Genomic DNA, 13,366 nt, shown 5'->3' with positions numbered 1-13,366 from the left:
GGCAGCAGGTGGCAAACATTTAATTTGAAAATGGCACTTCTGATAATGCAGCACTCCTTCGGCATTGCGCCATTGTATTTGAGAGCGATGATGTCATTGCTGTGCTCCGCCCCATTCTAATCTAATACTTTCCAGAAAGGGGACATTGGCTAATGATAAAATACCTTTACCATCATTTAAAATAGCTGGTTCCACAATGCTGAAAAGCTGCACAGTGTGAGAACTGGAATGCTGCCATTTGTATGAACCTATAGTAGATGAGTTTTTTTATATCTCACTGTTATGAGGTACCTCCCCTTTGACCTGCCTCACAGGTATGTGAAATCATTAACAATTATTTTCAAACTGATGGCACAGTGGTTGGCACTGCTGCCTCACAGCGCCAGGGACCTGGGTTCAATTCCCGGTTCGAGTCACTGTCTGTGTGGAATCTGCATGTTCTCCCCATGTCTGCGTGGGTTTCCTCCGGTTTCCTCCCACAGTCCAAAAATGTGTGGGCTAGGTTGATTGGCCATGCTAAATTGCCTTTTAGTGTCCAAAGATGTGTATGTTAGAGGGATTACTGGGGTAAATATGTGGGCTAATGGGGATAGGGCCTGGGTGGGATTCTATGTAGGGATTCATATGGCTTATCGATGGTTGGTTTTGGGATTACTGCTGAGGCATAAACTCTGCACACTTCCCAAAGAGTATGAACAAATGCGAGATTTATTTTTAAACCATTTTTCTTGGATTTTTTTCTCCTACTCCAGCACAAAGTCACCTGTCATTTTCTGCATCAAGTACACTTCTGCGCATTGATGCTGAGTTGGGACCAGTGGCTACTGAACCCCTTTGCGAGCACACTTGTCTCTGATTCAGCAAGTGTGTTTTCAAGTCCCACTACAGAGACTTGATACAACATCTAGGTCCATAGTTCCAGTACGCAGTACGATGGAGCACTGTGTTTTCTGGAGGCGCAGTACTGAGGGAGTGCTGCACTGTCAGAGAGTCAGTGCTGAGGGAGTGCCGCACTGTCGGAGGGGCAGTATTGGGGGAGTGCCACGCTGTCAGAGGGTCAATGCTGAGGGAGTGCCGCACTGTCGGAGGGGCAGTATTGGGGGAGTGTCAGAGGGTCAATGCTGAGGGAGTGCCACACTGTCGGAGGGGCAGTATTGGGGGAGTGTCAGAGGGTCAGTGCTGAGGGAGTGCTGCACTGTCGGAGGGGCAGTATTGGGGGAGTGTCAGTGCTGAGGGAGTGCTGCGCTGTCGGAGGGGCAGTATTGGGGGAGTGTCAGAGGGTCAGTGCTGAGGGAGTGCCGCACTGACGGAGGGGCAGTATTGGGGGAGTACCGCACTGTCACAAGTACAATCCTGGGGGAGTGTCGCACTGTGGCAGGGGCAGTATTAAGGGAACTGGTAGCTGCTGTCTTTCAGAATGAATGATTAAAGTGAAGCCAGCCTTCTCTGAGATGAGTGTAAAAAATCCCCGTGTTCTGTTTTGAGAGGTGGTTGAGTTCTCCCTTGTGTCCGAGCCAATATTTATTTTGCAACCAAGATTATTGAAACAGATTATTTAGTGATTATCGCATCACTTTGCGGGATCTTGCTGTTCTCAAATTGCTGCCCAGTTTCCTACATTAGAAGTATGACTCCAGTTATCCTGTTCATCCATCACCAAGCATGGCTCAATAGCAGCACTGACTGAGCTGTCTGAGTGCTAAAGCTCACGCCTGCTAGGCCAGGTCATTGACCAGGGCTGAGGAATCAGCAAACGGGAGAAACCTATATGCCTTTGTCCCCAACCCAGTCTACCTGTCGCAGATGCATCTGTCCATGATACATTGGTTGGAATCATCATAACACAATCCTCGTAGAGATGAAGTCCCGCCTTCACGCTGTCAATACCTTCCATCGTGTTGTGGGGCACAATCATTGTGCGAAATGGGATCGATTTCACGTGGATCTCAACTCAAAACTGGACATCCATGACACACTGTGGGCCAATCAGCAGCAGCAGGATTGTATGCACCCACATGGCCCGGCATACCTCCTGGATCTGAATAGACAAGTGACAAGGCAAGGAATAGAGAGGCACAGGCGGTCAGTCTGGGTAGGACAACGTGATTGGTGCAGGCTTGGAGGGTCGGAGGGCCTGTTGCTGTACTATTCTTTGTTTTTAAATAATATTTGATTTGTATTGATTTGATTTATTATTGTCGCATGTATTAACATACAGTGAAAAGTATTGTTTCTTGTGCACTACGCAAAGCATACCATTCATAGAGAAGGAAATTAGAGAGTGCAGAATGTAGTGTAAAAGTCATCGTTAGAGTTAGAGAAAGATCAACTTAATGCAAAGTAGGTCCATTCAAAACTCTGGCAGCAGGGAAGAAGCTGTTCTTGAGTTGATGGGTATGTGACCTCAGACTTTTGTATCTTTTTTCCAACAGAAGAAGGTGGAAGAGAGAATGTCCGGGGTGCATGGGGTCCTTAATTTTGCTGGCTGCTTTGCCAAGGCAGTGGGAAGTGTATACAGAGTCAATGGATGGGAGGCTGGTTTGTGTGAAGGATTGGGCCTCATTCATGACCTTGCGGTCTTGGGCAGAGCAGAAGCCATATCAAGCTGTGATACCAGAAAGAATTCATTCTATGATGCATCTGTAAAAGTTGGTCTGTAAAGCCTATTTGTAGTAGAACTGCGTGTTCTCCTGAGCTCTACAGTCCAGCCACAATTGCGCTGGGCAATTAAACAACTCACCGGAGGAGGAGATTCCACAAATTTCCCCATTCTCAGCGATGGGACAGTCTAGCGTTTCAGTGCAAAGGATAAAGCTGAAGCGTTTGCAGCCACTGTTAGTCAGAGGCACCAGTGGATGATTCAACTCTATAGATCCCCAGTATCACAGAGAATTTGATTCACTCCACATGGTATCAAGAAACAGCTAAAAACACTGGGTACTGCAAAGGCAAAGGGCCCTGAAAATATTGCAGCAACGGTTCTGAAGACCTATACTCCAGAACCTGCCACTCCCCTAGCCAAGCTGTTTACAGCTGCAAAACTGGCATCTACCCAGCAATGTGGAAAATTGCCCAAGTATGCCCTATCCATCAAAAGCAGGACATGTCCATCCTGGTTTATTACTATTCCATCAGTCTATTCTTGATCATCAGTAAAGTGATGGAAGAGGTCATTGACAACACTAGCAAGCAGCACCTGCTCAGCAATAACCTGCTCAGTGACACCCAGTTTGGGTTTTGCCAGGGTCACTCAGCTCCTGACCTCATTACAGCCTTGGTTTGACAAGAAGGGCTCAACTCCAGGGGTGAGGTGAGAGTGACTGCCCTTGACATCAAGTCAGCATTCGACCAAATGAGACGCCAAGGAGCCCTCGCAAAACTGGAATCAATGGGAATCTGGGGGAAAACCCTCCGCTGGTTGGAGAATGGTTGAATGGTTGGTTTTGGTGGTTGGAGATCAATTTACCTCAGCCCCAAGACATCACTGCAGGAGTTCCTCAGATTAGTGTCCGAGGCCCAACCGTCTTGAGCTGCTTCGTCAATGACCTTCCTTCTGTCATAAGGTCAGAAGTGGGGATGTTCAGCACCATTCACGACTTCTCAGTTCCTGAACATGTGTGTGTCTTTATCCAGCACCACCTGGGCAATATCTGGGCTTGGGCTGACAAGTGGCAAGTAATGTTCATGCCACACAAGTGCCAGCCAATGCCCATCTCCAACAAGAGACAATCTTGACATCCCCCTTGATATTCATTGGCATCACCATCGCTGAATCCCCCACTAGGTGGCACGGTGGTTAGCACTGCTGCCTCACAGTGCCAGAGACCCCGTATTATTCCCAGCTTGGGTCTCTGTGTGGAGTCTGCACGTTCTCCCGTGTCTGCGAGGGTTTCCTCCGGGTCCTCTGGTTTCCTCCCACAGTCTGAAAGACGTGCTGGTCAAGTGTATTAACCTGAATAGGCACCGGAGTGTGGCGACTGGGAGAGTTTTACAGTAACTTCATTGCAGTGTTAATGTAAGCCTTGCTTGTGACTAATAACTAAACTTTACTTTTACTTTATCAATATCCTGGGGGTTACCTTTGACCAGAAACTGACCTGGACCAGCCAAATAAAATACTGTGGCTATCAGAGCAAGTCAAAGGCTCGGTTTTGTAAAGTGAAGACAAAACTGTGCTCAGTATTCCATGTTTAGTCTGACCGAATGTCTACATAAGCATCATCAGTGACAGGTTTGAAGCATTTTGGCTGCCCCACCCAGCCGAATGGAGCCTGGGCTGTCAGCTGAAACAGTAGCACCCTACTTCATTTGTTGGGGAGGGAGGTGGAGACATGGTGGCACAATGGTTAGCACTGCTGTCTCACAGTGCCAGGGACTCGGGTTCGATTCCCGGCTCCAGTCACTGTCTGTACAGAGTTTGCACATTCTCCCTGTGTCTGCGTGGGTTTTCTCCCACAGTCCGAAAGACATGCCGGTTAGGTGCATTGGCCATACTAAATTCTCCTTCAGTGCACCCAAACAGGTGCCGGAGTGTGGCCACTAGGGGATTTTCACAGTAACATCAGTGCAGTGTTAATGTAAGCTTCCTTGTGACTCTAATAAATAAACTTTAAAATAAACTGGTGCAGATTTAGTGGAAAAGAATTGAGTGATGAGAGCTCGCCTTTGGCACACAAAGAGTTACAGCTTGCCTGTGAGTGGGAGGAAGGACGAGCAAGCTCAGATTTCAGTTAAACGGCAGAGGAAGCTTACACAGGAAGAAGGAAGCTTGAGGCCCCTTAGCTGCCAGAGAAATAGTTTAAAAGGGTCAGTTCCCCTGGGAGGACTGTGAAGCTTGAAAGTAGTCACTGAGTAATTTCCTACCCAAGATGGCTGCTATGACTCAGATTCCCCAAGGACCTCCCCCGCCAGCCTCAATGTTTGCTGAGAACCCAAAATAGCTTCCCTTTGCCTTGTGAAGAAATCTATTTTTCTCGTGTGAAATGCTGCAAAAGTAAATGTGCCACACTGCTGTGACAATGCGTTACCATCCCCTGCTCTGACTCCTCAGTGTAACTTCATCCTGACTTTATTTTCTTCATTTGAAGGGAAGGAGTGGACCAAATGTTTTTTCTTTTACTTCCCCTGAAGTCTGTTACTCCAGTCCTGTAGTTTTCTTTTTGATTTGTGTTTCTCTTTAATCAGATGATCCAATGGTTTGCAGTTTTCAATCACTGTGGGACAGTGCTTAGACCATAAGACATAGGAGCAGAATTAGGCCACTCAGCCCATCAAGCCTGCTCCGCCATTCAATCATGACTGATTTTCTCATCCCCATTCTCCTGCCTTTTAACGGAGACTAGAGTCCAAAGGTGTGTCGGGTTAGGTTTATTGGCCATGCTAAATTGCTCCTTGGTGTGCTGGGATGTGTAGGTTAGCAGGACTAGTGGGGTAAATGTTGGGGTTGTGGGGATTGGATTGTGGTCAGTGCAGACTCGATGGGCCGAATGGCTTCCTTTTGCGCTGTAGGGCTTCTAGCAGAGCCCAAGAATATTCTTCCAAATTTAGCCACTCTTATTGGGTTTGTTTGCAGTGTCAGACTGGCAGTTTTGGACTAAAGAGATTGATGTTAGAATCATAGAATCCAACAGTGCAGAAGGAGGTCATTCGGCCCATCAAGCCTGTGCCAACCACAATCCCACCCAGAACCTATTCCTATAACCCCATGCATTTATCCTAGCTAGTCCCTCTGACACTAAAGGGCTGTTTAGCATGGCCAATCCACCTAACCTGCACACCTTTGGACTGTGGGAGGAAACTAGAGCACCCAGAGGAAACCCACACAGACACTGGGAGAATGTGCAGACTCCACACGGACAGTGACCCGAGCCAGGAATCGAACCCTGTAAACTTTCAGATGAGACTCTGAACCAAGGCTCCATCTGTAACTGTAGGTGGGTGTGAAGGATCTCGCCACTATTCAAAAGGCCTAGGCCAATTTTTTTTGGTCATTACCCAACCTTACTAAGGCACAGTAGCTGGCCAAAATTGCATTACAGTTTGTGCGATAAGACCATAAGACATAGGAGCAGAATTAGGCCACTCGGCCCATCGACTCTGCTCTGCCATTCTATCATGGCTGATATTTTTCTCATCCCCCATTCTCCTGCCTTTTCCCCATATCCCCTGATCCCCTTATTAATCAAGAACCTATCTATCTCTGTCTCAAAGATACTCAATGACCCAGCCTCCACAGCCTTCTGTGGCAAAGAGTTCCACAGATTCACCACTCTCTGACTGAAGAAATTCCTCCTTATCTCTGTTTTAAAAGATCATCCCTTTAGTCTGAAGTTGTGCTTTGATCTTACTATCTGCAAATTGGTTGCCATGCTATAACAATTGTCCTTCAAAATTATTTTGTTGGCTGAAAATCATTGTGTTTGGTGTTATATAACAACAACTTGCATTTATATGGCACCTTTAACTGGTAACGCGACCTCTGAGGAACTTTGCAGGGCCAAAAATTTGACACTGCGCTGCAGTAGAAAGAGTGCAAAAAACATTTACTCGGATGCTACTGGGACTTGATGGTTTGAGTTATAAGGAGAGGCTGGATAGACTGAGACTTTTGTCCCTGGAGCGTAGGAGGCTTAGGAGTGATCTGATAGAGGTCTATAAAATAATGAGGGACATAGATAAGCTAGATAGTCAACATTCTTTCCCAAAGGTAGGGGAGCCTAAAACAAGAGGGTACAGGTTTAAGGTGAGAGGGGAGAGATACAATGGGTCCAGAGGGGCATTTTTTTCACACAGAGGGTGGTGAGAGAGGTAGTAGTAGAGGCAGGTACAATTTTATCTTTTAAAAAGCATTTAGATAGTTACATGGGTAAGATGGGTATAGAGGGATATGGGCCCAATATGGCCAATTGGTGTTAGCTTAGGGGTTAAAAAAAAATGGGTGGCATGGACAACTTGGGCTGAAGGGCCTGTTTCCATGCTGTAAACCTCTAAGACTCTGTGATCATTGGACAAGTGACTAAAAACTTGTCATAAAAAGAGAGGAGAGGATGTAGAGGTTTAGGGAGTGAATTCCAGAGCCTAAGATCCAGGCAGCTCCTTTACTGTTGGAGGTGCTGCCTTTAACACGTTAAGTGCAGAATGAGGCCATTGAGCCTGGTCAGGAAAGGCTAGCTGGCCCACGGATTGGTTGAGGTGAGTGGTATCAATGCATTTAAAGGGAAGCTGGATACACATGAGGGAGAAGGAATATAGAGATCTGCTGATAGGATGAGAGGACAAGGGATAGGAACAGTTGATGTGAAGTATAAACACCCGCATGGACCAGATGGACTGGGTAGTCCATTTCTCAGATATAAATTCTGTACCTAAACCTAAATCTTGCCATTGTCCAACACCTCTCTCTCTAAAACCCCATCATTGAGGCTGCCAGTGATTGAGGAGCGATGGAAATCAGGGATACTCAGGAACATTGGAGCAGCTCGGAGATCTCAGAGGCTTGTGGAGATGGTTCTGTAGGTGCAGGTCAGTGGGACTAGGCAGAAAAATGGTTCGGCATAGCCAAGGAGGGCCAAAAGGCCTGCTGTAATATTCTATGGTTCTATGGAGGAGATTAAGAAGTAGGGAGTGATGTGATAATGGAAAGATTTGGCATGGTGGCACAGTGATTAGTAATGCTGCCTCACAGCACCAAGGACCTAGATTCCAGTCCGGCCTCAGTTCAGTGTTGGTGTGGAGTTTGAATATTCTCTCTGTTTCTGCGTGGGTTTCCTACGGGCGCTCCGGTTTCCTCCCATTGTCCAAAGATGTGCAAGTTAGGTGGATTGGCCATGCTAAGTTAACCCTTAGTGTCAGGGGTACTAGCTGGGGTAAATGCATGCAGCCATAGGGATAGGGCCTGGATGGGATTGTGGTCGTGCAGACTCGATGGGCTGAGTGGCCTCCTTCTGCACTGTAAGAATTCTATGAAAATGAGACTGAGAATGTGCACTCTTTAATTTTGCTTGCTTCAATCTGACTGTGATAATAGTGGCACAGTGGCAAAGTGGTTCGCACTGCTGCTTCACAGCACCAGGGTCCTGGGTTTGATCCCCATGTATGGGGAGTTTGCACATTCTTGCCATGGGTTTCCTCCCCATCTCCTGAAAGACATGCTGTTTAGGGGCTTTGACCCGAACAGGTGCCGGACTGTGGCAACCAGGGGAATTTCACAGTAACTTCATTGCACTGCTAATGTAAGCCTTACTTGTGACTAATAAACTTTAAAAACTTTTAATGAGCAGTATATAAGCAGCCTGTCTGTGTTTGAGCTGCTCCTCCCCATCTCTTCATTGACTGGAATGTATAAATATTGAGATAGAACAAAGATCAAGCTCCGGTCTCTTCACCCTTTACAGCATTGGCAGATGTTTGCGTCTGGGAATGGTGGTGATGTATGTTGAAGGTGGTGGGACCCATTTCTTTGTCAGCTGATAAGACCATGAAAAAGACAAACAGAATCCCTTTGTACCTCCAGAGATAGACCACAAAAGCACGGAAGTAACACTGTACTTGTACAAGGTGTTAATTAGGCCACAGTTTGGAGGTTTGTACACAGTTTAGGGGCACCCATTGTTGGAAGGATGGAGAAGGTGCAGTGTGTAGGTAACCCTGCCGTGAGTTACACTCACCTCTGCCCTATACACTAGAATCAGCCTCTGGTTAGTGACAGCCTCAATGATAAGGTTTCAGAGAGATGTGTTGGACAACTGCAAGATTTAGGTTTAAGTATAGAATTTATATCAGAGAAATGGGCTGTTCAGCCCATCTGATCCACGCAGGTGTGTTTATGCTTCACATCAACCTGCTCCTATCCCTCTTCCTCTCACCCTATCACCTGATCCTTCTATTCCTTTCTCCCTCATGTTTATCCAGTGTCCCCTTAAACGTGTCGATACTGTTTACCTCAATCACTCCCTTGGAGAGAGAGTTCCAGATTCTCACCACACTCTGGGTAAAGAGCAGAGAAAATTACAGCACAGAAACAGGCCCTCTGGCCCTCCTAGCCTGCACCGACCATGCTGTCCGACTGAACTAAAACCCTCTACCCTTCCGAGGACCATATCCCTCTATTCCCATCCTGTTCATATATTTGTCCAAATGTCCCTTAAAAGTCACTATCATATCTGCTGAAGTTTCTCCTGAATTCACGCTGAGAATTTTTAAGGACTGTTGCATAAAAATTGTCCCTAGTTCTGATCTCTTTAGCAAATGAAATATTGTGTTTAGCCATTGTACCTTTCATCATTTTAAAAACCTCTATCAGACCACACCTCAGCCCATCTCATTTATAGAGAAAAGAACCTTGGCCTTTCCTGAAATACCCTGTGGAAGACTGCCCCCACTCCATGACAACCAATGATTGGCTCACCCTTGTTCACAATTCTTTTCTAATGATTTAGATTTTGGGATCAAAAACACAATTTCAAAACTCACTGTCACAGGAAATAGCTGTGACGAAGCAAGGTTTGTTTAAAGCAAGGCTGAATAAAGCAGTGAGGGAGAGTGAAATGGAAGATTCTGCCGATGGCGTGAGACAGAGGAAGGGAGGAAATTTGAGTGGACTAATAGTATGGGCCAATTGGCCTGTTTCTTTGCTGTATTTTTGTGTAATTCTGTATTACCTGTTTCTGTGCAGAGGTGAATGAAGCCGTAAACTACTGTGTTTGTTTCTGCAGATGAAGACCGGCCCATTTGCGGAACACTCCAACCAGCTGTGGAACATTAGTGCTGTCCCTGCATGGTCCAAAGTTAATCAGGGACTGATCCGAATGTATAAGGCTGAGGTGAGTGCTACTCAAAATGTTGTTTCCCCAAACCAGACCCTTCAGATTCGTACTGAATAGGGGAGGCCCCGTGCTGCTACTTCACAGCACTAAAGTCTCAGGTTCAATTCCAATCTTGGGTAACTGTGTGGGGTCTGCACATTCTCTCCATGTCTGTGTGGGTTTCCTCCCATAGTCTGAAAGCTGTGCTGGTTAGGTGGATTGGCCGTGCTGAATTCTCCCTCAGTGTACCCGAACAGATGCCGGAGTGTGGCGTCTAGCGGATTTTCACAGTAACTTCATTGCTGTGTTAATGTAAGCCTGCTCGTGACAGTAATAAATAAACTTAAACAGAGGCACGATGGCAAGCGTAATGTCTGATCTCTAACTAAAGCTTGCAGCAGAAGTGAGCTACGACATCCTCATCTGAGCAATGTTAATAAAAGCAGGAAACTCAGCTTCAGTAGATGCTAATCATAGAATCCCTGCAGTGCAAAAGAAGGCCATTCGGCCCATTGTGCCTGCACTGACAGCTATCCCACCCAGGCCTTATCCCCGTAACCCCAAGTGTGTACCCTGCTAATCCCCCCCAACATGGCTAATCCATCTAATCTGCACACCTTTGGACTCTGGGAGGAAACCAGAGCACCTGGAGGAAATCCATGCAGATATGGGGGGAATGTACAAACTCCATACACAGTCACCCAAAGTCAGAATTGAACCCGAGCCCACGATGCTGTGAGGCATAGTGCTAACCCACTGTGCCACCCCAGGGGTATGAATCCTTGCCAAAGCAGAGATTCCTGCTGGAAAGCAAGGCTGCATTTACTGGTTTGTGCTCAGCAGTGACACTCCCTCCAGTTGAATAGACTGACTGTCCAGGTTCACTTATGAGAATGGCCACTGTGTTGTGATGCCACAGGGGATGCCAGCATCCATTGAACTGTACACTGCTGAAAGACAATGGCCTCTCTGCCAGTGTAGTGACATGTGCAGACGGTACAACACTTTCAGCTTGATTTACTGGATAGCTCTCAACCCGCCGAATCAGAAAAATTCACACCCCTCTCCAGAGACCTGGGTTAACACTCACAGTGTCAGTGCTGAGGGAGAACCACACTGTCAGAGGGTCAGTACTGAGGGAGTGCCGCACTGTCAGAGGGTCAGTACTGAGGGAGAACCACACTGTCAGAGGGTCAGTACTGAGGGCGTGCCGCACTGTCAGAATGCTGGCTTTCAGATGAGATATTAAATTGAGGTCCCTTTAGCTGAATGTTACAGATCCCAAGGCACCATTTCAAAGAAGCGCTGTGGAATTCTCCAGGGTGCTCTGAGATAAAATATTTATTCCACACCCAGCATTGCTGAAGAGCAGGTAACCTGCTTGATGTCACACTGCTGTTTGTGGGAGCTTTCTGTGCTCAAATTGGCTGTTGTAGTTCCTACAAAGAGAGTGGGGGTTAGAAAAGTTGTGTGGAGGAGGGGATGCTGGGAGAGGCATGCCATGAAGAATGTATCTGTGGGTGTATCTTGGTGCCGTTGTTACTCTGGTTTTGGGCATTATGTATGCTGCAGTGTGGTGAAACTGTTGCTTCTCTCCGGTGAAGCTAGTTCTTATGGCGTCCCCTGATTTATGGTCAAAGAAGCAATTTGTACATTACCTTTCACACCCTCAGAGTGTCCCTAATGCTTTGAAAGCAGTCAAGTAGTTTTGGAAGATCGATCACTGTGTAGGAAACATGGCAAACAATTTGTGCGCTGCAAGATCCCATACACAACAATGCATTCATGACCACATAATCTGTTTCGGGTGATGTTGGTTGAGGGATGAATTTGGCCTGGATACCAGGGAGAACACCCCTGCTGTTCTTCAAAATGGTGCTGTCTGAGAGGGGCCAAGATTACAAAGGAAGGTATTTCTGATGGTGTGACACTCCCTCAGCACTGACCGTCTGGCAGTGCGGCGCTCCCACAGCACTGACCGTCTGGCAGTGTGGCGCTCCCTCAGCGCTGACCCTCTGGCAGCGCGGCGCTCCCTCAGCGCTGACCCTCTGGCAGCGCGGCGCTCCCTCAGCGCTGACCCTCTGGCAGCGCGGCGCTCCCTCAGCGCTGACCCTCTGGCAGCGCGGCGCTCCCTCAGCGCTGACCCTCTGGCAGCGCGGCGCTCCCTCAGCGCTGACCCTCTGGCAGCGCGGCGCTCCCTCAGCGCTGACCCTCTGGCAGCGCGGCGCTCCCTCAGCGCTGACCCTCTGGCAGCGCGGCGCTCCCTCAGCGCTGACCCTCTGGCAGCGCGGCGCTCCCTCAGCGCTGACCCTCTGGCAGCGCGGCGCTCCCTCAGCGCTGACCCTCTGGCAGCGCGGCGCTCCCTCAGCGCTGACCCTCTGGCAGCGCGGCGCTCCCTCAGCGCTGACCCTCTGGCAGCGCGGCGCTCCCTCAGCGCTGACCCTCTGGCAGCGCGGCGCTCCCTCAGCGCTGACCCTCTGGCAGCGCGGCGCTCCCTCAGCGCTGACCCTCTGGCAGCGCGGCGCTCCCTCAGCGCTGACCCTCTGGCAGCGCGGCGCTCCCTCAGCGCTGACCCTCTGGCAGCGCGGCGCTCCCTCAGCGCTGACCCTCTGGCAGCGCGGCGCTCCCTCAGCGCTGACCCTCTGGCAGCGCGGCGCTCCCTCAGCGCTGACCCTCTGGCAGCGCGGCGCTCCCTCAGCGCTGACCCTCTGGCAGCGCGGCGCTAGTATGGGGCGTGATCCCTGATTATTTCACTTGCAGGTGAGTGTTACCCCTTAGCCATAGCTGACCTCTGGTTATAATTATGAATTTCTGTCATATGTTGACCTGTGCTGGAATTAGGCAATAACATTGGGATGCTGTCGTTTCTCTTTCACCCCTCACCCCTGTCACCCATGGGGGTGGAGATTGGGAGAGGAGGTAAGGTGCGCCTGCGATTCGCCCATGTGCTGTATGGAGGGAGAGTGGAAAATAGGTGCCTCCCTGAACAGATGAAAGAAACTTTTTGATTTGATTTGTTACTGTCACATATATTAGCACACAGTGAAAAGTACTGTTCCTTGTGTGCTGTACAGACAAAGCATACTGTTCATAGATAAGGAAATGAGAGAATGCAGAATGTAGTGTTACAGTCATAGCTAGGGTGTAGAGAAAGATCAACTTAATGTGAGGTAGGTCCATTCAATGTGGCATCTGTAAAAGTTGGTGAGATGTGAGGTATTTGTAATGTCCTTTAAAATTCATTCAATTGGGTCTTTCTTGTGCGCTATAAAGACAAAGCATACTGTATATAGAGAAGGAAATGATAGAGTGCAGAATGTAGTGTTACAGTCATAGCTAGGGTGTAGAGAAGGATCAACTTAAGAGGCAAGTCCATTCAAAAGTCTGACTGCAGCAGGGAAGAAGCTGTTCTTGAGTCAATTGGTATGTGACCTCAGACTTTGGCCAGCATTTTGGCCAAATATGAGCAGCCAGTATCAGAATGGCGATGCCTGCCACTGGAAAGGGGCTCCAGAGTGTCCCGCCCTCTCTGCTACAGAATGGACATGGGCAGCTGGGTGCTA

The 13,366-nt window shown here is 48.3% G+C and overlaps 1 protein-coding gene across 2 annotated transcripts in view; it reads left to right on the top strand.

Annotated features, from left to right (window-relative positions):
• The window catches only part of ptpa (protein phosphatase 2 phosphatase activator), a 56,473-nt gene that overhangs the window by 32,591 nt on the left and 10,516 nt on the right, over positions 1-13,366 (top strand). For both annotated transcript variants that reach the window (XM_080211968.1, XM_080211967.1), the window contains one exon: positions 9,714-9,821. In XM_080211968.1, the coding sequence (XP_080068094.1) occupies positions 9,714-9,821 (108 nt within the window). The remainder of the gene's footprint in view (positions 1-9,713; positions 9,822-13,366) is intronic.

The sequence above is a fragment of the Carcharhinus amblyrhynchos genome, chromosome 25, assembly GCF_965287045.1.
Source record: "Carcharhinus amblyrhynchos chromosome 25, sCarAmb.v2.hapA, whole genome shotgun sequence".
In the NCBI taxonomy this organism is placed as follows: Eukaryota; Metazoa; Chordata; class Chondrichthyes; order Carcharhiniformes; family Carcharhinidae; genus Carcharhinus; species Carcharhinus amblyrhynchos.
The sequence above is the reverse complement of the archived record's forward strand: the minus strand, read 5'-3'. Positions and strand labels throughout refer to the sequence as shown.